Raw genomic sequence first — 25,765 nt, 5'->3', positions numbered from 1 at the left:
TGTCCCTTATTGAAGCCCATTTGTAGAGATAATGAAACCTACACGTAAGGTCTTCAATCAATGACTCATCATCCCTGATTGAGGCTATGTTTGGTATTGTTATGTTGTGTTATGTTTTGACAACTATATTTATTGTATTATGCTTTATTATGTTGTACTGTAAATGATTATTGGATGTAAATGGTAAGTCTGTCTGTGTAGTGTAGGTGCATGAATGAAATGCCCATTCTATTTATTTATTATTAAGGATAGAGTAGGCAATTAAAACATCATTATTTTACATCCTTTGGATTTGGGGGATTCAACTGAAACTGAAAGTCCAAGTTTCACGTTATGGAAGTGGCCACATCCAAAGGCCTTGTGCTTTGGCACACTGCAGTTTCTCTGGGTTTCTGCCTCGTTCAGCCCACTCCATTTACCATTATGGGCCCAATCATGGGCCTATATCAGACAAAGCTAGAGATTTTGATCTTACTTTGTGTAACCGACCCACACAAAACAGTAAAAAGCTCAATGATATGATTTCAATTTAAACGTGACTTGATTTCATGCCAATCATATATAATTAAGTTCAACCCGGCTATCTCAATTCTCTCCCCTTTCCCTCTGTTTTTTTTTCCCTTTGTTGTGCCAATCAAACCTTAGCAGTCATTGGGGTTCGTCTGGAGAACTCCAACAATTGTTTGGGTTTGATTGATTGATTAAACCCTATATCCATCATTAGGGATCACCCCACGCATGCTGCTGCTGACCACCACTTAATGTTTAGAAACGATAGAGAGATAGAAAAGAAGGGATGATGGAAAGGGGACGAGAAAAAGTATATAAATAAAATGTTTATTTTTAAAAATATGATAAAAATGTTATAATTTTTTAAAAATAGAGAAAATATTTCGTGAATTTCACTTAAATACAGGGAGGTTGAGATTAGTGAAATCTGTCCACGATTACCGTAATCCATTGTTCAAGGGATTTGATGCAAGGAGGGAGGAGTAGGAGAAAAAACTTGTGGGCGAACGCGAAAGGTATGTGGTTTGTGGATAATGGTTGGACATGGTGGATGGCCAGGGCTGAAGGCTTGGCTTGGCTTGGCTTGGCTTGAAGGCCTTTCACTTGTGGAAGAAGAGCAGCCTGCAGCCTGCAGCCTGCAGCTTTTCCCCCCTTCCCTTATCTAACTGGATCGGAATAATAGTAGCGGCCGCTCAGGCTTTCTCTCCCCCTCTCTCTCTCTTTTTGCTTGCTTCGGGAGAAGAGAAAGAAAACTGAATAGAATTGACTCCACCTCTTTACTCTTTACTCTTTACTCTTTACTCTTTACTCGCTTCCACTGTTACATATCGCGCGAATTACATACATAGGGTGTATCTTTTATATATTTTTTAAGTTAAAATGTCAAACTAATCATTAAACTTTAAAATAAGTTAACTAAATCACTAAATTTGTATAAATCAGATCACGTTGCCCAACTTTTAAGTTTTTATTATTATTATTATTATTATTATGCTGTTAGACACAATTGATGATGGGCTAACGTGATCCCACTTGTAAAAGTTTAATGAATTATTTGATCCATTTTAAAATTTAATGATTAATTTGATCCTTAAGTTAAAATATACAAGTGATCTATTTGACTCATTTTGAAATTTAGTGATCAATTTGGTTTTTGAACAAAAAGTATATTGACGAATTTGACACTTCACTTTTTTAAAATAAATAGTTAAATTGACCTCTCAATTTTACAATAAGTCAAATAAACTGTTAAATTTTCATAAATAAGGCCAAATTAGTCAACCAGCAATTATTAACAATGTTATAAATTTAATTCGTTCAGCCTTGCTTATGAAAGTTTAATGATTTATTTTGATTTCTTTTAAAATTTTAAAATTTTAAAATATTTTTTGAACACGTAATTTTGATATTTATAATAAAATTTTATATTAATATCTTATATTATATGTTATATTTATATCAAAAATTAATATAAGTATTAAACTTAAATATTTAAATAAAAATTAATACCTAATTTAACTCTTAAACTAAAATACAGTTACTAATTTCTCTCGTAGCCCTACGTTCCATGGTGTAGAGCACCAGTGCCTGGTGGCACTCCCTGACTTAGGATAGAATTTGCTTTGTGATTTATGTGCACAAAGGGTCTAACGGCACGGTTATTTTTGTCGTCACGTGCTTGCCACTTAGTGCCTATACTTACATGCTCTACTTTCTTTGAGCGCCGTTGCCGTGACGCCGTTTGACTTTTGGGGCTGCGCTCTTTTCTTTTCTTTTCTTTTTCTTATTTCTTTTTTTTAAGATTTAATGTTGTGTATTTTAAACTAAATCATTCTGCTTTTAATATCTTTAATTTAATTCTATAAATATAAATTTAATTAAAAATAAAAAAATGATTTACAAATAAGAAGAACAGACGTCAAACAATTTTTAAACAGCGACTGTTTGGAATCCATTCCATTTCTATGATAGGTTTTAAATATTTAAAATTTATATTATTAATGTAGGAGTTCTTACAGAATTATTTTTTTTATTTGGGTCGAATTTAAAGTCTAGAATGTAGAGCAAGCAAGGAAGTGTGTTGGGGGAGAGGGGAAAGGGGGGCCCACTTCCTCCTTTGATGTTATTTGCATTAAGTAATATAATAATTTGAAAAAAAAATTATTACAAAATATGTTATAAAATTTCAAAATCCATGAGAGTGAAAAAGAATAAAAACAAAAATAAATTAGATCATTCTAGATAAAGATAATAAAAAAAAAAAGGTGGTAGGCATTAAAATGCATAGAGGGAATGTGTGGGCGAAAAAAATTGAAAACACGTAGACTCGTAGAGTGAGTTAATTTTAAAGTAGATGGGGCGTGTATGTAAATGACTCAAACCCACGTGTATATAAAATTAATTATTAATTAAAATTTTAAAATATATATATAATAATTCTTAGAACATACAAAAATTTAAATGCAACAATTTTAACCAGAGATTTAAAATTTCAATATGGAGTGACTGTAAATGATAACATATTTAGTTATAAGAATAAATGATAAGATATAAGAAGTCAGTGCGATTTTGTTAAATTTTTGGGTTTATTTTAAATTTAAGTAATCAATTTTTGAGTTAAAGAATGAAAATCAAATTTGTGATTTGATTTTTTGTTGTTATTTTCAGAAATTACCATACCAGATGCTATTTGAGAAGTTTTAGTTGTGTTAATTTTTCTTCTTCTTCTACTTACTTTCGATAATTGGGTTAATTTTTTAATAATATAGTCAGTCATATTATTATTTATTAATATAACTTTTATTAAGTTGATGTAATTTTAATTAATTGTTTTTTCTACCTATTTTATAATTTTAATTTGAAGTGATTGAAACAGCTTTCAAATCACGAAAAAGGTTAAAAAAGCGAAGCAAGAGGGAGGGAGGGAGGGAGGACACGAGGACGAGGAGGGCCATCTTCTTCTTCTTCTTCTTCTGCTCTTTTATCCTCTGCTCTGCTTTGCGCCATCGCTCATATAATACATCCCATCTCTCTCACCCACACACACATGACACAACCCAACCCCCTCCCCTTCTTCCTTCCTTTATTACCATCACCAACCTGCTACCTTCCCTCCCCCGCTTTAAATGCCCGTCCCCCCTTCCTTCATGCGACACGCATTTAATTAACTCTAATATAATAATAATTTCATAACACCAATTAAATTAAATTTATGTTTAATAATCAAAATTTTCTAAAATTTTTTTCAATCCAAATGAAATGGTTCGAATTAAACAACCCAATTTTAATAAGGATTTAAAGAAATTTTAGTAAGTGTAATTTATTATATTTTCACGGATGCTTATTTTATTTGTTAATTAGGTGGGATTTTTTTTTAAAATCATCACAAATTTTGAATCGAGCTATAATAACACTTCAAATATGGAAATTTAAAACTAAGGGTGCATTTGATAGAGGTAAAAAATAAGAGTAGAATTTCAATTACATAGAATTTTAATTTCTTAATTTCAAGAAAAATCTTCACTTTTTGAATTAAGATGGAATTCGAATTTTATGGAATTGAAAAATTATTTGATAAAATTTTTTAAAATTTAGATAGAATTTGAATTTCATCTTTATTTTTCATCCTTATCAAACGCATCCTAAATCCAAGTTAATTAAGCAAAAATTAAATCGAATCAGATGAAATTGGTTGGTGAGAGCGCAGGGAGTACATGCTGATTGTGATTGCTGAAGACGGTTGAATTTCAGGATTCTTCGTCCTCCTCGATGCTTTGGTGGAAAATCCATTTTAATTCAAATTGCTTCACTTCTTTGTATAATAGACTAACTAATGAGAAATTCCGCAGATAAATATATTTATTTATAATACAAAAAAATATATATATAATGCACACGTTGCTGCTTTGTGTAACACTGTATATATAATAACAACATTATTATTATTTTATTTCGATTTTGTTGGCGGGCTGTGACATAAATATAATGGTAATTTTTTCCAAAAAGACAGGGACCATTGATTATAAAGCTCGCCTGCCTGGCACTGCCATTGTGACATCCACGTAGATGCGTAACCTTACTAATTATGCCAGGTTGGAAATCATTTCCCCACACCTATTCTGCCACGTGTCCAAATTAGACTCGCCTCCCACACTTCACTTCCCCTATTTTGCCGTTAATAAAGTGTCATCACAAATTGCATTACTTTTGTTCCGAGAGACAGAGACCGAGAGAGAGAGAGAGAGAGTGAATCCGCTTTTTCCGGCGACAATTTCCAGCAGAAGCTTCACCGTTCCCTACAGAAACCACTTTTCCCGGTGGCTTTCTTTTCTGTAACTCGGCTTCCAGAACCCTTGCCGGCGCCGGAGATTCGTTCTCGTCTTGCTTTCCGGAGACATTTCCGGTGTACGCCCAGTCCTGACCTCCGCATTCTAGTGGTGTTTAGATCGAACTGCTTTGCTGTTACTTGGCCGCTTTTCCTTCAGCCTTCAGAGCTCTAAGCGAATCGACGGTTTTAAGTGAGATTTCTAGGGTTTTTCAACCTCTCACCTTCTAAAAATCCGCTTCTGTTTCTGCTGTGCTTTTCGATTTACCGGCCTTTTCACAGGTAATGTGGCTATTTTTAGGTGTTTCGCCGTAGTCTTCTCTAACTTCTCTTCACATTTTCTGTTTTTCTCCGCAAATGCTAGCCGTTAGACACAGCCATATATCCGCACATTCTTATCCTTTTTCTGATGGGTCTGTTACTGTCTCTCGCTTTTCCTTTCGTCTGTTTGAAGTTTTCTGTGTGCTCAAAATTTCAAAACTAGTCGCTTCAGCCTTGTTTGAAGTTGTTTGATGTCTATTCTTGCGGTTGAGCTGTATTTTCTTCTCGATTTATATCTTGAATTTAGTTTGTTGCGAAAGCGAACAATGCCTGCAGTTATTATGGACACAATTTATCATTCGTTGTTCACTATTTTGGGACTACTATGTCTTAGTTGTATACTTTATGAACAGGGCGGCTTGAGTTTGAAGGATCCCAAATCTTTGATGGAAGCCTAAGAACTAAATGAGGTTTTGTTTGCAGCTGGTGATTAGAAATGAAGAACTTCTTTTGTCTGTTTGTTTTGCTTCTTCTAGTTCCCATTTCGGCGAGATCTTTGAATCCATCTCTGAATGATGATGTTCTGGGATTGATAGTCTTCAAGGCTGACATTCAAGATCCGAGTGGAAAATTAGTTTCTTGGAATGAAGATGATGACAGTCCCTGTAACTGGGTTGGTGTAAAATGCAACCCAAGATTCAACAGGGTATCAGAGCTTGTCCTTGATGGGTTTGCTCTCTCAGGACGGTTAGGCAAGGGCCTACTCCAATTGCAGTTTCTTCGGAAGTTGTCACTGGCAAATAACAATCTTACAGGGAATATAGGACCCAGTCTTACCAGACTGGAGAACTTACGAATCCTGGACTTGAGCCAGAACAGTCTTTCTGGATCAATCCCTGATGATTTCTTCCAACGATGTGGCTCTCTAAGGTCAATTTCCTTGGCCAAGAACAAGTTTTCAGGCCAAATTCCAGACGACTTGAGCTCCTGCTCCACACTTGCTGCAATCAACTTCTCTTCCAATCAGTTTTCTGGTTCATTACCTACTGGGATCTGGTCTTTGACTGGGCTTAGATCAATTGATCTCTCAGATAATCTTTTGGAGGGTGAGATTCCAGAGGGCGTTGAAGGATTGAATAATTTGAGAGCAATTAACTTGAGGAAGAATAAATTTAAAGGCAAGATTTCTGATGGAATTGGTAGTTGCTTACTTTTGAGGTCAATTGATTTTAGTGAAAACTCCCTATCAGGGAATCTTCCAGACACGATGCAGAAGCTTACCTTGTGCAATGATCTAAATTTACATGAAAACTTGTTTGCAGGTGAGCTTCCTGAGTGGCTCGGAGAAATGAGAAGACTTGAGATGTTGGATCTTTCTGATAACAGCTTCTCTGGTCAGGTTCCTACATCAATTGGGAACCTCCAGTCCTTGAAGGTGCTGAATATTTCTACAAATGCTTTTACTGGGAATTTGCCAGAGTCCATGATCAACTGTGAGAACCTTGTGGTTGCAGATTTCAGCCACAATTTATTGATGGGTAGTCTTCCTGTTTGGATATTTAAATTGAGTGTACAGGAAGTTGTATTTTCAGGAAATAGATTAAGTGGGAGCATGGATAGTGCTTTTGCTTCCTCTGCAGAAACGTCACACCAAAAGCTTCTTGTATTGGATTTATCCAGCAATGCATTGTCTGGTAACATTCCTTTTGCTGTTGGGGATTTTAGCAGCTTGCAGGTCCTGAATTTGTCTAGGAACTCACTTGATGGTGGTATTCCAGCAAGTGTTGGAGAACTAAAGGCTTTGGATATTCTGGACTTGAGTGAAAATAGGTTAAATGGAAGCATTCCTTTGGAAATTGGGGGAGCGTTATCTCTTAAAGAATTGAAACTGGAGAAGAACTTATTGTCTGGAACGATTCCTATGTCTATTGAAAATTGCTCTTCACTAACATCATTGTAAGTTGCCTTTATAGATTTATGCTTTTTGTTGCTTTATCTTTTACCTTGGCTATGTGATTCAAGTCTAGGTAGTTAGGTAGCCTATATTCTGCTTATGTAGTTTGATGTTCTTGTTCACCAAGGAATGTTATTTACTTCTCTTTGCATGGCGTAATTACCTAATAGGACATTATCTTGTTCACACAACTTACATACCTCATCGAAGCTGTGCAATGTCGTCGCTAGAAGTAGTGACAAGCTCGCATCATTTCTGTTGATTTTAAAGATTATACCCTTTAATAATCTCTAGCCATAGAAAATTACTTGCATGGGGCTTCTATAGATGGGCTAATCTGTAAATCTCCAGAACATATATTAAGAACACATTCTGCATGTCCTAACGGGCCAAATGTCAACATGTCTTCTGCTAGGTATTCACCGTTCTTAGACTTGGATGTTTGCCATTGGTATTTTAGTTTGTTGACAACTGTTTTGCTATCTTAAAATTGCTTAATGCTTCTTAAAGTTCATGCAAGTGGTATATAATGCTTGATGTAAACGGCTAATCTGTGACATTGAATTTTAACAATAAATTTCTCTCTAATACTGGTCAGTCTGCATGTCTATTCTAGTTTTTCTATTTCTTTTTGTCTTTTTTGGGTGTGGGAAAACTCACCCAACATTGTAAAAACACTTGTTTACATATTTGCTTTTGTTGCTTTTCACAAAATTTTCAGGATTCTTTCAAGGAACAACCTTACTGGCTCAATACCTGCAGCTGTTGCAAAACTTGTTAACCTTCAGGTTGTAGACTTGTCTTTTAATAAATTCGTTGGAACCCTACCAAAGCAACTGGCAAATCTTGCCCGGCTTGTCTCCTTCAACATATCACACAACCAGCTCCAAGGTGAACTGCCTGCTGGTAGTTTTTTCAACAGAATTGCCCCGTCTTCTGTCTCAGGCAATCCGTCACTTTGTGGGGCTGCGGTCAACAGGACTTGTCCAACTGTCCTTCCCAAACCTATTGTCCTGAATCCCAATTCTTCTGATTCCACTCCTGGTCCTGTCCCCCAAATTCTTGGCCACAAGAAAATCATCCTGAGCATTTCTGCCCTCATTGCAATTGGTGCAGCTGCTGTGATTGTTATTGGAGTAATTGCTGTAACTGTCCTCAACCTCCGTGTCCGGTCTACCACATCCCGCTCAGCAGCAGCTCTGACATTATCCGGTGGTGATGACTTCAGCAATTCCCCCACTACAGATGCCAACTCTGGTAAGCTTGTCATGTTTTCAGGGGAGCCTGACTTCAGCATGGGAGCACATGCTTTGCTCAGCAAGGATTGCGAACTTGGACGTGGTGGATTTGGAGCAGTCTACCGGACAATGCTTCGAGATGGCCGGCCAGTTGCCATCAAGAAGCTTACTGTCTCCAGTCTGGTGAAATCCCAAGAAGACTTTGAGAGGGAAGTTAAGAAATTGGGAAAAATCCGACACCATAACCTTGTTGCGCTTGAAGGCTATTACTGGACTCCGTCCCTGCAGCTCCTCATATATGAATTTGTGTCTGGTGGAAGTTTGTATAAGCACCTCCATGAGGGTTCAGGTGGAAACTTCCTGTCATGGAATGATAGATTCAATATAATTCTTGGGACAGCTAAAAGTTTGGCTCACCTCCACCAGATGAACATAATCCATTACAATCTAAAATCAAGCAACATCCTCATTGATGGCGCCGGCAGTGCTAAAGTGGCAGATTTTGGCCTGGCAAGGCTGTTGCCAATGCTAGACCGTTATGTTCTGAGCAGCAAGATTCAGAGCGCCCTAGGCTACATGGCACCTGAATTTGCATGCCGGACTGTAAAAATCACCGAGAAATGCGATGTCTACGGGTTTGGGGTTCTGGTTTTGGAGGTGGTAACCGGAAAGCGGCCTGTTGAATACATGGAAGATGATGTGGTAGTACTTTGTGACATGGTCAGAGGAGCCCTGGAAGAAGGGAAGGTGGAGGAATGTGTTGATGGGAGGTTGCAGGGGAATTTCCCTGCGGATGAGGCAATTCCAGTAATGAAATTAGGCTTAATCTGCACATCTCAAGTGCCATCAAACCGGCCCGACATGAGCGAGGTGGTTAACATTCTGGAGCTGATCAGATGCCCTTCTGATAGCCAGGAGGAATTGGTATGAACTAAGAACTTAACTTTATTTTCCAGAAGTTGATTCAACGAGAAAAAGGATGTACAATGGCGAAGAAGAATCCGGTTGGTTTTAGTTAGAGAAAGAAGAAGACAGGATTGGTTGCTGGAGGTTTTTGCTTTTGCTTTTGCTTTGCTTTTGTTTCTTGTCCCGAAGATTTTTAGTTTATGTTGCAGCTTCTTCTTGGTGGGTTGCCGGATTCTTTTTCACCGGGTTCCAGTTTTGGGGCCCTTTTGGACATCATACCAATTAGTGAAGAACCTTTCATTTCCTGCTGTAATTGTCATCATCTTTGTTTAATTGATACTTTGTGCTGGTGTTAACTTCTTCTGACTATGTATGTTCTAACTGCGGTAGCCAGCCTTTCAATCTGGTTGATCTCTCAAACTAATCAAAGGATCCTTGTCTATTTCATGCTTCTAGTTTGTAATGTGATGCCCAGTTCCCATTTCACTTAACAGTTGGTCAAATATAACCCAGATATCAGAGTTATTGCACCTGATGTGGTGTCATACATCGATCATATGTTATTAAGATGAAATTCGTTTAATGATATGTATTTATGATCTAAATATGATTATATATATAATTAAATTATGATATTTTGTCACTCAAGTGTGATGCATCACGTATAGATTGAATGTATTTTGTGAAAATAACTCACTTTCATTTGCACCCATTGGATGAGCTTTACATTGACAAACAAGTAATAATGCCCCTATTGTATAAGCATTGGGTACCTAATATTTTACTGTTTTTCTATCTAATAATTTGTTTAATATGGCATTTTATCTGGCTGAGCAAATTGGGGCCAATGCCATAGCACTTGAATAAAGAAAACGTTCACTTCACCCAAATGATAGCGGTTGTTGGGGAGTGAGATATATAAATATTAGAAGTCAAAAGTGAGTTGATGGGCAGCACAGGTCTTCAAGATTCTTGGCACCATCTTTCAAGAAAACAATCTGAGTGCTGAATAAACAAAGGGGGAAAGACAGAGAAAGAGGCATCGAAATGGGAATAGAAAATTTGGGGAATACCATGATTCTGTCGGAAAAGAACCATTCTTTCCTTCACCACTCAATGCTTCCTAAGCTTCTAATATTACTTTGTTCTTTTCAATTCATCTTTTTTTGTTTATTTTTTCTTTATCCTGGTCTTTCATCTTCGCTGTACCACTTAACAACAACATCGATAATAATACTTTTCACTTGTACGAATGTCTTTAATTTATTCACTTTTTGAATTAAAATCAACATAATAAAAAACCACATCAAAATCAAATAAATCGCAAAACTCAAATTCATATTTCTGAATTCCCAAAATTAGATTATCATTTTAACTTTGATAAGGGTGACAAAAGGGTTTGTTAAAGATGGGGGCACTTTTGTCATTGTACAAGGAGAGGTTTGGGGTGGGGGGGGTTCCATTCCATTTGCTAGAAAATGAAGGACCAGGAGAAGGATGTGCACAGATTACGGAGAGAGTGAGCTGTCCCACAAGCAGTCAATGCGTACGTTAAACAAATAGGTTGGTGTTGGGCCCAATATGTACCCACCCACTCGGCCTATTCATCGTAGACTACCCACATCACATGCCCACTCCTGTAATGCAAACTTACTTATTTCCTCTATTTGGATGAGTATTATATTAATTATTATAATGCTTTTATTCATTTTATAATAAAAATAATAATGGAAGAATAACTCGACATTGACATTATAACTGCCCACTTTAGTAGATGTTTTCTTACTCAGTGTACGTTACATGATTGTTAACCAATCATATCATTTTATCTAAATCTGTTTTTTTTTATATTTAATAAGTTACAAATATACTCTATTTATAAAATAAAAATAAAAATATGTACCAAAATGACGATTTCCAAATCCTCACTTTTTACTTTTTCTTCCTCACCACCTTCCACCTTCCACTCAACTTATGAAACGTAACTATCTAATTGACAGGAAAAAGGAACCCAACCCCTCCACTTCCACTTTTCATTTTGGGACCTTGGAATTGTATGCTCCATGTTGCTGTTGTTTTAGCACCCCTTTTCATATATAACTTTGTGTGTGTGTGTAATGTTGTCAAAATAATATTCTATAAATACAAGTTAATATCCGTTTTACGTTTCAGTTTTGTAGTGTATTTTGTGCAAAATTAGGGGGGTCCCACAGTCCGTACCCCGAAATCCAATGAATGAATGAATGGGTAGCACAGAATCCCAGTCAGAGGAGACCATCTTCTTACATTTCTGTCCTTGGCATTAATGGTGGGTTGTTGATATTAAATTGGAGGCAGTTTTCAGCTACTGCTATATGCATCGAGCAAGATGAATGAATGCAAAAAAGTACTAAAATCTGCACCACCCATCACCGTGCTTTTTCTCTCTTTTATTTCTTCTTTTTTTTTTGGGGGAAAACTAAATTAAAGAAAATGAAAAGAATAAAAAGCCTCCTTGAAAGGAAGAGAAAGTAGCAGAGGAACAGAGGCAGATAGATGATTGGCTCTCTCTCTCTCTCTCTCTCTCTCTCTCTCTCTCTCTGGTCTGAGTGGGCCTTTTGCTTTATTGAGAGACCAAATGATACCACCCTCCTCTGAACTTATGCGATGCACATGGCAATGGCATTGTGAATGGTTTGGTCATTCATTCATTTCAAGTTACAAAAGCCACCTCCAAACCAAATTGCTTTATTCTAATTCAATCCTCTCCTCTCTTCCCCTTTTCTCAACTTTCTAAATTGAAATGCCGAGGAGTTACAGTTAGAGACAACACGCATCGTATCTTGAATTTGAATTTCAGAAGGTTTCCCCAATTTACGTATTTTCACTTCATTTACTCAAAAAAAACAAAAAAAAAAATTGAAATTTGAATTGACGCACACGTAACGTATAGTACAGTAGATACGTGATTATAACTCTCTAATTAATAATTAATTAGATGTAATTGTCTGTCTTATAGATCTTGCTTTCGTACCCCATGTTGATTTTCTTAGCGAAAAAGATTACCAAATTAAGTATTCAGTCAAATTGTGAACTTTCTACACACCCAACGGATTCAATTACCAAATCTTCTATTTCGTTCCATCACATATATAGCTTTCATTATTTTTTATTTTTCAAAAGTTACAAAGCCATCCTTAGAAAAAAAAAAAATTCAAATATCGTATTTTATAACACTCAAATAATAAAAATAGTCTTTTATTAACACCCAGATAAAAATAAAAAAATATTTCATGAAAACTTATATTGATTGCCCCTTCTATTCGAAAGTTATAACTTATTACCTATGAGATTAGATTTACTTTACACAAGAATCCCTGGAATTTTACAAAATTACACAAGCATCTTAACAACTTTTTGACCCATGAGATGCTAATGTAATTTCTATAATATAGAGGTACAAACTGTATTTTAATGAAACTTAGAGAGTGAAAAGTATATCTACCCAATTTAATATAGCTGTCAAGTAAAAGTAAGTAAAGTGAAGCATCATCACTCCTTTCGTTACTATATATAATAAGATAATAAGATGGATTGGCGCAGGCCACATTTAAAGATACAAAACTGAGCCCAATCTCACAATGGGGCCTGAAAATCCACCCAAATGCAGCCCAATGGGCCCATATATGTCGATCATGTAAGCTCTCGCAGATTGTTTGGCATATTATTTTAGATATCGATCATGTAATGCGCAAGTGGCATTTTCATTATAAAAATGATATCCATCCATGCCCCAGGTCTAGCCTAAGCTAAACTTTTCACTTTCCCGGGGCTAAAATTGTGAATTTAAGTCGTGTTCAGTTATTATTTCATATATATATAAAACAAGTTTAAGTGAAAAAATTAATGATGTTATAAAAAATGATTATTCAAATTATATATATATATATAACAAGTTTAAGTATAAAAAATTTAAGATGTTATATCATAATAATTATACAAACTTTGAAATTAAATTCAATCATTTTAATCAGTAAAAAAATGTCAAAGAAAAATAAAACTAAAAGTATATGCTTAAATAAAAAAAGTTCTTCACACACATTCGTATAATACAAATAAATATACGTATAAGTATGTGTTAATATTTTAACAAGTATACATACAATATGCCTATAAATATTTGTTACTAATGAATGAAAATAAAAACTTTAAAATTAATATAGGATTTAATATTTTAGTCCAATTGACAATCTTTTGAGGGTCATCTAAATTCTCTAATTTTTTTGTCCAAATACATAATAAATTTTTGAATTCAAATCTAATTTCTTCCATAATATTGTATCAAACGATAAAATTTAGAACTGCTAAATTAGACACAACAAATTCGAATTTGTTTTCTGATTATTTTGTTAAAATTATAATTTCTTCTATAATAATGTATCTAATGATAATATTTTTGTTTTTTGCTAAAATTCTCTCTTACAAAGTATCGACAATTTGAAAATAATTTCTCAATAAATAAATTTATTATTGTGTTTGACCCAACAAATTCAAACTGCTAAAATACTTAATAATACTTGTAGTAGAAACAAGAAACTATGGACTTTGATATATGAATGGTATATTCTTTTTAATGCTTCACAATTGACAAACCCTAAAAGAAGGAATCATTAACTTTGTAAATGCAAAGAGATCAGCAAGACCATAATGAACAATTAGACTAGCCTGAGACGGGAACAAAACAATCAGAAAAATTATATACTTTGTGTGGACAATACGAAGTTGCATGTTGAATAAATAGAAGCTGCAGCTGCCCTTACAGCCAATTCCTGTAATCTGCATGAACAAGAAAAGCTACAAAACTGTGACATAATTCAATATGACCAAACTTCCAAATAAATTGCAAAATAGCAGAATTGTATGCTTAAATGATGTGAGTCGGCAAAATGGTAACATAAGCTTCCACAAAGCCCAATCTCAGACAAAAGAAATTCGTAGTTCTCTGAGTTACCAAAACCTAAATATATGTACAATTCAACACATAGCAACATCAATATGTACGCATTATTAAACTTTCAATCAAATGTGGAAGGTATAAAGACTTACGTGGAGTTATCTTCTAGTGTTCCCATCCATTTCAAACCATGTAATGGGTTGCAGAAATGTTGTAGGCCCTGATTACAATGGAGCCGCATTTCTTTTACTTTGCTCAACCAATTCTCCTGAGATACATGACCAAGAATTAAATACTCAGGAAGCCTGTCAGTTTGTTCAGGTTTTCTAATTCTAATAATGCCCTTGTCCATCATTTGGACTCCAATTGTAGGCATAATTCCCCGAGGCCTAAAGTTACTTCCCATTTCTCTGTTCTCTGCCAAATAGCATGGTGAACCGAGCGATGTATAATAATATGATTTGAATTACTATCATAAACCTAAGATTCCAATCAAAATTCAAACTTCTTGTCCCAGATGCCCTGTTAGTGAAACTGCTAATGTAATAGATAAATCTCCTAGATACTCACCAGTTGCTTCTCTTCCTCAGAGAGGGCTTTTTCCATCTGATGAAAAAGAGCACTCCATCTAGCGACATGACATCCAGCAGCAGGGTTTTTAATAGCGGGCTGATCATTCTCTTGATTACTTGAGAATTCTCGGGACATTAGAAAAGGCATTTCCGTACTAATAACAGCTCGAACTCTCTTCTTGCTAAGCCCCAGTGCTGCAAGTACACCGTAAAATGGTACACAAGAATGCCTTTATAAGATCTTTTCCTATCAAAAACCTGAACTTGATGTTAAACAAAGTAGAACATTACCTGTGAGACGGCCTTTAATGTCTTGACAAATAAGTTCCAACCATTGAGAAGCTATATTAGCAGCTGACAAACAAAAAGAAAAATTCAATCAACTGATAGCGTTACATTTTCTTTTTTGTAACTGCAATTTAGTTTATCTATGAAACATTGGTCCAGTTTTAAAATTTTGAGAGTTATGTTCTGTAACGAATTAATGTTGCTGAATTTCTGAAATGCAAAAATTGCAAAGTTTCCATTCCAATCCAAAATTTTCTTAACATTTTCTAAATTTTCCTAGCCTATGACACAGGCCCATAAAGACAGAGAAAATCCAAGAACACAGAAGATCAGAGACCAAAACAGCTGACCTTTAAATGAAAGAGCAGAGACACTGGTTAGGTTTGCTGACTCCTCACTAGACAAAGAACTAATATTATCTGACGCCGTAGTCGTAGATGGTGACAACTTCAGTTTAAGTATATCATCCTCACTTTCTTGCATTGGAAATGATCCGCATGTAGTTTTACCAAAAGTCCTCTCTAAGTTGCTTGATTCACCATCTCCCCCTTTGTGATAGGAATTCAAGTAAACTGATTCACTCAGCAACATTGGGCAACCTCTTTTCTGCTGGCTCCCTAATGAAGAACTCAAAGACCCATCTTCACCAGAAAGAGAGAGTCTTCTCATTCCTAAGCCATTTTCATTCTTCAGGTCCTTTCTCCTGTCAATAATACTTTTACTTTTAGTAGCGCTCTTCTTTGGAATAGCTTGCTCATGTCCAGCCGGATGATTTTCTAGTTTCTCAGACTTGACAAGAGCTTCTATTATTGAATGAACCTGTTTCATGTTCCTTACATGGTTTATGATCCCAGGGTTCAACTCATTCAGCAGTCCAGTTGGAGCAGCAATTCTCACGAACTTGTCGACTTGTACTCTCTTAGCAAGCTCCATATTTTTAGTGTCACTTTTAGTTTTCCTCCTGCTTGGCCTTGGCACTGGTATGGCTCCATAAGAAGATGAAAGGAAACCATTTTGCTTCATCTCTTTCCAAACTCTCATCGTATCTTTCTCCTTCAGTGGACTGGTAGTGGTCCCACACTCCGAAGCATCACCCAATTTAAGATATCCACGGTTTTTGTGAGGACAAAGTGGTTCTTGATTCTGTGAGCTAGAAACATTTTCTGAATTCATATCCAAGGCAAAACCCCTTGATGTTCCAAAATTAACTTCTTGTTCTATTTCATGCTTCTTTAACGAGGGCAATTTTTTAGCAGAATGTAATGAATCATCGTCAACTGAATTGCTAGCCGCACAAACTTTGGCAATGAAATCGAGCGGCGTAGGGACAGATTTAACAGATTTTGCTCTTGCAGTGCCCTTGAAGCTCTGAGGTTTCTTTTTCTCAGCAGGGAGAAAATGGCGATCGCCTTCTAAATTTTCTGTGGTTATTAGAAAATGAGTATCTATTGGCAACGAAAGACAATCCAGAGCAAAAAAGGAAATTGGAAAGAAAGCCAAGTAGCACAACGAAAATGCTCAAAAGATCAGGCAATTTTGAACCCAGATACCAATTAGCTTCACCATACAGTTGAGAGAAGAATACAACCCAATGGTATAAACAACAAAAGCCTACCAAGACTTTAATCTAACTAGCCCTCCAATCATTTCTATCTTACATCCTTTATAAACTTTTATAACTATATCATCCTACCACCCAATTTTTCTTACCTCTTTTCCTAGTACGACCCAATGGTATGACAATTATAAGTCTTACAAGGGACCCAAACTACAAATTCCTTTATTAGGGTAACTCAAGGCATTATTCGTTGTCATGAAAGCAAGAAGCAAAATCAGTACTGAACAGCGAACAACAATTTAATCAAAGCACGATTACTTCTCCATAGTACACAACCATATCCAGATAAGAACATTTTCATGGAATCAGAAGGGCCTACCTCTAGAGTGAAACAGAGACTCCAGATCTCTCGTTTTCACCCGCTTACATCTGAGTTTCGAGTATTCGACAAATTCAGCATTGCTCCGTTTGTCACCCAACTTCAACTACAAAACGAAAACCCAAGAAAACATTAAAGAAAATTCCATTATCTGCCCAAAAGCATCAAACGAGGAAAAAGATTGCAACCTTCGGTTCAGATATGGGGAAGGAAAATGACCCATCTGAAACAACTTCATCCTCCATTACTACGTTTGAAAAAAAGTATGATTCAGTTGTCCATTTGAACCCACCAACAGAAAGCCATCAAGACTAAAAATTTGTGGTTCATGGAAGGAGAAAAAACGTGGGCTATGAATTGAACGTGGGCGATGTAGAAGTATGGTTAGGGTTGATTTTGAATTGAAATTTTCAGAGAAACACGATCAGGGAAGGAGGGGGTGAGAGAGTTGATAAAAATGGGACGATTTGTTTGATGTTTGAGCTGTTTGTGCAATTCTATTCTCTATTGGGTTTTTCAAATTCAAAATGAGGAAGAAGATGGATTCATTGCCGCGTCGGACGCTCCGAGCGTCCGCTGTTTCCCTCCGCAAAACTCCACTCTCTCTCTCTCTCTCTCTCTCTCTCCGAGTCTCTCCCCTTTGAAGAATTTGAAAATTTTTCAACGCTCTATTTAAAATAAATTCGAAATTTAAAAGTTTCATTTCAAAAATTAAATGTTATTGAAATCCATAAAATTTATTTTTATGATAAAAAATTGTGTTTGCTTTAGTTTTGTGAAATTTATTTGTTCCACTTATTTTGATATAATTTAATTTAATTATTATATTTAATTTCATGAGAAGCTATTTTCTATTTTTGAATAAATTTCATATAATTAAATATCCATAATTAATTTCATGTAGACTCCCCCTGTCAAACCATACTATTCAAATTAATTTTATTATTTTTATAGTTTAGTTTGGTGTGGAGTCCAACGCAACTAGCTCATTTGTCCAACAAAAATTTGATAAAGTTATTCTAGTTGTTGTTTCTCCTTTGCTTTGATTCTTCGTCTTTTCTTTATTGGTCCTTCTCTTACTTGTATAAGTTTTTCTTTTTTTAATATTTATTAAAATGAGTACACTAAAATTATATTAAAATAAATTTAAAATATTTTTTACATCAATATATAAAACGATCAAAATAAGATTAAAAATTATTTTAAAATTTTTATCAATTTTTTTTTTTACAATATATTAGAAGATATATACGTTTTTTTTTATTTATAAGATTTAAAATATATTTATTTAAAATAAAAAATAAATAAATATATTTAAAAAATATCTAATAGGAAGTTACGTAACTTTTTTTGTCTTAAATATTTTTAATAAACACTACCTTAAGAAGAGTACTTGAAAATAATCCTTCGGATTAGATAAATCCCTTAATTTAGGGCTTAGGTTATAAGAAATAACGTGAAATTTTATAAAACATGCAAATGATTTTTTTTTTTTTTTATCTGTGGACATTTATGAAACCAATATGCATAAAAGAAGAAAAAAATCCATTGTTTCTTAAATTTGTTGTTATGCTATTCATTTCTTTTCATTAAGAATTACATAAATCACAAAATTTCAATATCTTAGGTTGTATACTCTTTGCTATTTTTAAGTTATTTTTAATTTTTTATTTTTTAAAATAATAAAAATACGTTCTCTTTATTATTTTTAAAAATAAAAAAAATTATAAAAAAAACTCAAAACAAGTTATTTTGAGTGTTTTTATTCAAAATAAACTCTAAATTCAAAACACATTTATTTATTCATTTATTCATATTTTATTATTATAATAGAAAAAAATATTTCAAAATTCATTAACTTTAAAATGTATATATTTTTTAATAATATATTAACATTAAATAATTTTAATTTACTAAATAATCAAATTTATTGAATAAAATATTATTAAAAAATTATTTTTAAACTTTCAAAGAGAACGCGTTTTCTAATTTTCTATTTTGAGAAATAATTTTTTAAAATGACAAATATAATACGTTTTCAATTTTTTAAAAATAGATTATTAAAATAAAAAATTAAAAATAAATTCAAAACTCAAAATTGAAAATTAAAAAACAAAGAGAGCGCAACCTTAATATTTCTGTCCCTTGCCCTTATAAATTATTTTTCAAGATATAATATAATTTTTTGGTAAAATATTTTTATATCATAACATTATATGGAGTTGTTGTCGAGTTCATTTTTATGTAACTGAGAAAAAAAATTAGAAAATAATTTTTTTGGTGAAAAGCGTCGATCCGTTCCTCGCAGCATTAAAAACATTTAAACGTGCTTTTAACGTGTATGACGGAAAACGTGTTATTTTATATATATATATATATAGTAATTACTCACACAAAATATATAATAAAATAAAAAAATAGAAGAATCCATTTTCGAGGATGGTTCCAAGATGGAGGAGAGCAGATAAGATGGAATGGATGAATGGATGGACTCAGTTGTGGTGAGACAATTCATATTCCATATTCAAAGCTGTGTTCTGAAGAAGACTGAAAGCTTTGTTTCTTTTCTGGACGGATGCCATATTTGACTTAATTTGCATGACTGACTGGTTTAATTAGTCTGAGTATAGTTGTTGCAATCAATTTGGAAATCCAGACTCAAAACTCCTCCCCTCATGGTAGAATAAGAAGGTCCACTTTTCATGTCAATTTCATTTTTACTTCTTGCTCAGGCAGGCTCTCACATCGATCTGTGGATATTAAGAAGTTGTAATGAATACATGCAGCTATGCTTGCTATTATTCTTTTTAAGAATTTATATCAAAATAAATCTTCATGCTTTGATTATAAAATTTAATATGATCGCAAGAATTTTAAAATCAGGACTCAATTTAATTGGATGTGAATTTAATTAACCTGGCTCCATTCGGCTTTGTGATTTAGTCAAACTGGGTTCAAAAGTTTAGATTCAATGATGATTACCTCCGAGTTGAAATTTATAACAAAATCAAATCAACCCACCCATTTACCCAAAAGCATGGAACCGACCACATAAACAACATACAACCCAAGAAAAATGCTATTGTGACGAGAACATGAATTAGACTGAAGCAACCAATGAAAAAGGTTGAACGAATATAATTTTCTATTCAACAATTTCAATTATCTACACTTACCAGGGATCCCTATCTATCCCTTTATTATTCAATTCACAGATCCCAAATTAGTTCGATGATCAAACCAAAGAAATATTGCTGCCTGCCGACCCCAACCCAACCATCCAGCAAATTCTTTATACAGTAAGTATTCACTTCAACAGCCAGCAATTGGTTAGCTGCGACAAAGCACTTTCCCTAAAATTCTTCACCTTCATCAGACAGAAGTGGGTCGAACACAGCCCCAAACCCGACCCGACCCGACTCGTCTTCAACAGGTAGCATGCGGGCCCACATTCCGATCCCTTCCCCTGCACCACCACTCCCCACGCTTTCGTCCCCTCCTCTTCTTCCTGATCTTCGTTGCTTTGCAGCTCTTCGACAAGTATCAGCCCGTCCGGCGCTGGCGCTGTCCCGTCCTTCCACCGCCGCTCGACCACCGGCCACTCCTCGGCCACCGCCTTCTCCGTCTGCAACCGCGGCGGCGCCGCCGCGCCATTGTTGCTCGCGTACACCTGCACGAACAGCGGAGCTTCCCGGAGGTTTTTCACGATCTCCACCGCCGAGCCCCGCATCCACTCGTCGACCTTCTCGGAGAACAGCGCCCCGCTCTCATCGGAAGGCCGATTCGTCATCGGCATCGTCGGCACACAGGGAACCGACGGACCCGAAGCCGCGGCGGAGATCCGCGGTCCTGATCTCGAATTCATCCGCATCCCGATCGCTCCGATCCGATTCCGATTCAGATGATTCAGATGGCGGCAGTGGACCGACGAGAGGTCCGTCCCGCACCGCATGGTCAGAGACGCCATCTTCCTTGGCTCGATGACGGCAGGATTTGAAACTCGAACGGCAGGGATATTGTTTTCCCGGGAAAAGGTTTTCTCGGGAAAAAGCTTTCCAGACGCGGTCGTTGATTGGTGGAGAAGAGAGGCTAGGATGGAGACTCAGAAGACTCGAATGGTTAGCGAATTTATTGGGTGGAACGCGTGAGGGAGGCCGGTTTTATACTCTCGTTTGCGTGTCGGGTATTGCTTACCAACCTATCCAAGTTCGCTGAGGATTTGGAGAGAGGAGATTACTCCCTACATCTCGTAGCGATAACTAAAACGTAGAAATAGATGAGCTGACCGCTAAGATTCTGCCAGGTGTGAAATCCGAGCGCACCTGGATGCAGGGGATTCCAGCTCAGACACACTAAGTTGAGGTGAAATTAGGACGGGCGAAACGCGAGATGGCATGAGCATGCACGAGCACCGCCACGACAGGGCACGCGAAGCGGCCATGTGGGCGCGTGCTCATAAAAGAAAACGCAAGCCTTCCACGAGCCCGGGCCCCACTAAACTACCGTCATTCCACGTGGACTCCCGCGGCAATATAGCGGTATTTTCTACACCGGTCTTCTTGATAGCGACCACTATCACATCTAAAAATACTAATATATATTATGTTGCCATTGAATTCTTAATATTTAGTTCATGTTTTAATTTTTTCAGAAAAAAATAAATAATGAAAATGTTATTATTTTTATTAACTTATTTCAAAAAAAAAATTCTTACGCAAATTAAGAAGCATAATTTTTCATCACAGACGTAATTAATTAACAAAGTGTTAACAAAAATATCAATAAAAATGTGTGAGTAATATTTTTATTTTTAAATATCAAAAGCCTGTTTACGTGTTTGTTTTCAACGTTAGACGTGTTGAAGCATACAGGCGGGCAAGTAGCGGCGTTCTCCTTGAATTGAAGGAAATGAGGTGGCATAATGTCATTTATTTCTTACGTAATCTCATCATGATATTAAATTTATTTAATATTTAATATTATTTATTTATTATATACCTAATGCTAATATATATTTATATATTAAAATCTTGAATATGTTAAATCTATTACTTGTATCTAACCTAATTATAATTTATCTAATCAAATTTAGAATCAGATTGAGGTTTAGATAATTTATTATCTATGTTTCACACCGAATCCATTTAAATATGAATGAAATATGCGTCCGGACTTGGTGGTTCATTGACAAATCACTTACAGAGTTGCACATCCATTTATTAAATTTGATTTTATACTTGTATAATCTATACTCAACATATTTCATCATTTAATTATGAAAAAAAAAAAATTAGCACTATATAGTTTAAATTTTTGTATGAGTAAAAATTGAAAAAATTATATCCAAATCATTAATTTGACTATCGATGGTTAATGATTAAATAATAACATATTTTAAAATTTTAAAAAATTATATTAATATAGTATACAGGGAAAGATTATCCATTTGACCTACAATTTTAATAATAATCTTTATCCTAAAATATCTTTAACAATCTTCTCAGGAGATTACTGTGTTAAAATAATCACTTTAATATTATTTTGAAAATTTTCAAATTTCATTTGTGGGGGATTTAAGGGCCAAATCATCTCTCTAATTTTAATTTCAGATAAATTAATTACATATCTTTTTAGTTTTAGCCTTTTAATCAAAATATCTTCTAAATTTTAAAATTATTTTAATTACTAATTCAAATTTTCAAAATTAGTTACAACACCCCAAAATTCAGGGGTATGGTGTTTAATTCAAGGTGTTATAATTAATTTTGAAAAGCTTAATATTTAAGCGACAAATTTTAAGATTTAAGAGGTATTTGAGCTAAAATAGTCAAAATTTTAAAAATATATCCTATATCTAACATTTGATTTACAAAAGTATTTTTCATTATATTCGTTAAATTTATTTAGCAACACTTTGAAAAAGGCTAATCAGATAAATTTATCTCTCATTTTTCTAAATAAATTTATTTTAGACCTTATAAGGAATAAAAAATGACTCATATATTTTTTAATGTATTTAAAAAAATTAACAAAATATTTCAAAAATACTATCTTAGTATTAAAAGGTTTCAAAAACTAATTTAAGATTTATTATGTTAAATATAGAATATGATTAATTTGATTTATATTTTCTTAGAACTCTGAATACTAAATATGTATCTTCAATTGAAAAGAGTCAACGTGAAAATAAATTATCTTTATATTAATATATTAGTAACAGTAAAAAATGGAGCGCGGCCGAGGATGAGGATGTATGAATGCGTCATCTTGTTTTCAGTTTTCGCGACGATTTTTTTAAGATAAAATTATAATATTATTATATATTCAATAATAACTGACGTTGAATACAACCACGTCTGGACATCATGATTTAGGGGTCGCCCCTTCCTTGTACCAACCTCTCTCTCTCTCTCTCTCTCTCTCTCTCTATATATATATATATATTTTAATGTATTCATAATAAGAAATATATTTAAGGCACTTAGATAGATAGAGTGGTGACATCATTTGTCCCTTAACTTTGATAAATAATAAGCGAGACCATGCGAACTCCAATGGAATGGCAGCATTGAAAGTTAGATGGCTCCATTATTGATCATCATTGGATTTGGACCACCACCACCTCAAAAAATAATAAAATATAAAAGTAAGTATATTGTGTACATTTGAAGAGGGAAGTGGGGGGGCTGGGGTTGATAGAAAAATATAAGTTATGTTATCAGTGTTTGTAATTACAGTGATCCATAAATAAATAGTCTCAACGAAACAGAGTCATGGAGTATTTATTATTGGACAAAGTGGAAAGAACTCAAGTGAATCAAACTTACCCTTCTTGTTTTGAAATGGATCGGATCTCCATGCCCGCCCACCTATCCATTGGACGAAAATACAACAAATTATGAATGGGAGAATGTCTGTCAGATCATTAGTTTAAGTAATTTGGTTCAAGGTTAAATAATCCCTTGTACCTATAAATTTGAGTTCATCTTAACTCTTATAATAAATGTCATTTAAAAATATTTATATTTTACTATAAAGTAACGTTTGTTAATCAAAATTTAGATCAAAAAATGTAAAATATAAAAAATATATTGGACAAAAATATTTTTAATTTTGTTTGTTATTTTTTTTAAAAAGAAATTATATAACTTTTTATCTTGAGTTTTCAATATAAATTTATAAAAAAAAATTTTAAATAACTTATTTTGATAAAATTTTATCTTACTCATTTTAACAAACACTGTTTAATAAAATTAGGTCTATCCCAAAACAAACTCAAACCCCAAAATCAAACTCAAATTAAAGCTCCTATCATATCAAATAAACTATGCTCTTGGGGTTATCATTACCATCTTTGAGCAACTCTCGTTGCTTGCTTGTGCAATCAATTTCGATAAATGAGGTAAATCGTAGGTGTGAGATTTCACCTTACAACGTAAAATAATGATTGAACTCATAACTCACTGGACTGATACCAACATATCACTTATCCGACCGCTTAACAGATAAGTTTGGATTCTTTTTGAGTTGGTAGGATTTATTAATTTTATACTTTTAACTTTATTTAACTCGAATTTAAAAATACAAGAGTTTACAAAAATAAGGGACACTGTGAGGGCATTTTTGTTGAGAGAGAGAAATAGGGCATTTTTGGGTTTTAAATTATTAACAATTGTAGTTTGAAGTAATTGCAAGAAAGAGCCATAATATTTTAGAAATAATAATAATTTCCTATAGTATTAAATAAACGGTCAGAATGATCATTTTCTTCTTTATTTTTTATTTTCTTTGATTTTACAAAAAAAATAAATTAAAAAAAAAACAACTAATGGCCACGTAGACCACTAGATATCTGGGTTTGATCTAATCGAGATTGAGGTTTATCATTAATTTTTTTTTCTGTTTTATCTTTCTTTCTTTTAATGTTGTTAAAGAAAACCTTTACCTACTCTTATAATTTGTAGAGCCATTGGTAGAAAAAATGATTTTTAGAGAAATCATCAGAAAAAAAAAAAAAATTGTTGTTGCTAGTAAGAAGGGTCGTTGTCATTGTGAACTGTTATTAAAGAGGTAGACTAAGATGGAAAAAAATTTTAAATGTGAGGGTATTATAGTTATTTTATTTTCTATATTTAACTAACTAAACTCAAAGGTATTAACTGTATTTTATCAAATGTCAAGGGTAGGTTTTACCATTATTATAAAGTTAGATCTACAGCATGTGATTTTTCCTATATTATGCAAGCAAATATCCTATTTTAATGTCTGAAAACTTATCAACGAGATATGAACTTAATTATAAATTTTAAATTAGAATAAATATTAAAAAATTCACCATCATACTAGCACTTGTTTTTATTTGATCTATCTAGGTGTGTAGCTACAAATTAAATATATATATATATTTGACAATTAAATTTAATTTTTAAAAATATAATATTTAGATGAAAGATGAATTCAAGTACAGTGACATAATTATTATCATGTTAGATGTGAGAGGTTATAAGATATTTTTAAGCTGTCCTCTTGTGCGCTTGCCCTTTCTAGATATTTGTTTAGCCTCCTCCCTCGTCTCTCTCGTTTCATTCCTGTTTTGAGGCCTCTTTATTTGTTCTAAACCAATTACTGAATACAAAATATTACTTGATTAATTATTTTAATTTGGACAAATTGATCGGGCACTCTTTCAATTTTAAAATTTATCCAACTAATTCATATATTTTCCAAAATTATCCATAAAACCACGGCATCTCTGCACTTTTGCTCTTTGAAGGGGCATTGTGACTAATTTTTCAAAAAAAAAAAATTGGAGAATGTCTAAATTAAAGGACAAAAGTTTAAT

At 34.0% G+C, this 25,765-nt stretch overlaps 3 protein-coding genes across 5 annotated transcripts; 1 reads left to right on the top strand and 2 right to left on the bottom strand.

Annotated features, from left to right (window-relative positions):
- Positions 1 to 4,719: 4,719 nt before the first annotated feature.
- LOC127798000 (probable LRR receptor-like serine/threonine-protein kinase IRK) lies at positions 4,720 to 9,654 on the top strand. Of its 2 annotated transcripts, XM_052331266.1 has the most exons (4): positions 4,720 to 5,116; positions 5,509 to 6,273; positions 6,418 to 7,051; positions 7,771 to 9,654. In XM_052331266.1, exons 2-4 carry the CDS (start codon positions 5,592 to 5,594, stop codon positions 9,215 to 9,217), a joined length of 2,763 nt encoding a protein of 920 aa, XP_052187226.1. In that variant the 5' UTR covers positions 4,720 to 5,116; positions 5,509 to 5,591; the 3' UTR covers positions 9,218 to 9,654. The 2 variants fall into 2 exon arrangements, with proteins under 2 accessions (XP_052187226.1, XP_052187225.1); XM_052331265.1 differs by having other exon boundaries at positions 5,509 to 7,051.
- A 4,168-nt stretch (positions 9,655 to 13,822) lies between these two features.
- Positions 13,823 to 17,527, bottom strand: LOC127796622 (uncharacterized). Of its 2 annotated transcripts, none has more exons than XM_052328858.1 (7): positions 17,112 to 17,527; positions 16,924 to 17,029; positions 15,337 to 16,407; positions 14,990 to 15,052; positions 14,697 to 14,893; positions 14,279 to 14,394; positions 13,823 to 14,026 (listed from the first exon to the last, which is right to left on the bottom strand). In XM_052328858.1, exons 1-7 carry the CDS (start codon positions 17,166 to 17,168, stop codon positions 13,927 to 13,929), a joined length of 1,710 nt encoding a protein of 569 aa, XP_052184818.1. In that variant the 5' UTR covers positions 17,169 to 17,527; the 3' UTR covers positions 13,823 to 13,926. The 2 variants fall into 2 exon arrangements, with proteins under 2 accessions (XP_052184818.1, XP_052184817.1); XM_052328857.1 differs by having other exon boundaries at positions 13,823 to 14,008.
- Positions 17,528 to 20,050: 2,523 nt separating this feature from the next.
- LOC127796326 (uncharacterized) lies at positions 20,051 to 21,062 on the bottom strand. The gene has a single exon (XM_052328411.1). It carries the CDS (start codon positions 20,888 to 20,890, stop codon positions 20,231 to 20,233), a length of 660 nt encoding a protein of 219 aa, XP_052184371.1. The 5' UTR covers positions 20,891 to 21,062; the 3' UTR covers positions 20,051 to 20,230.
- Positions 21,063 to 25,765: the final 4,703 nt, after the last annotated feature.

This window comes from Diospyros lotus, chromosome 3 (genome assembly GCF_014633365.1).
Source record: "Diospyros lotus cultivar Yz01 chromosome 3, ASM1463336v1, whole genome shotgun sequence".
NCBI classification, from domain to species: Eukaryota; Viridiplantae; Streptophyta; class Magnoliopsida; order Ericales; family Ebenaceae; genus Diospyros; species Diospyros lotus.
This window is presented reverse-complemented; position numbering and strand designations above follow the sequence as displayed.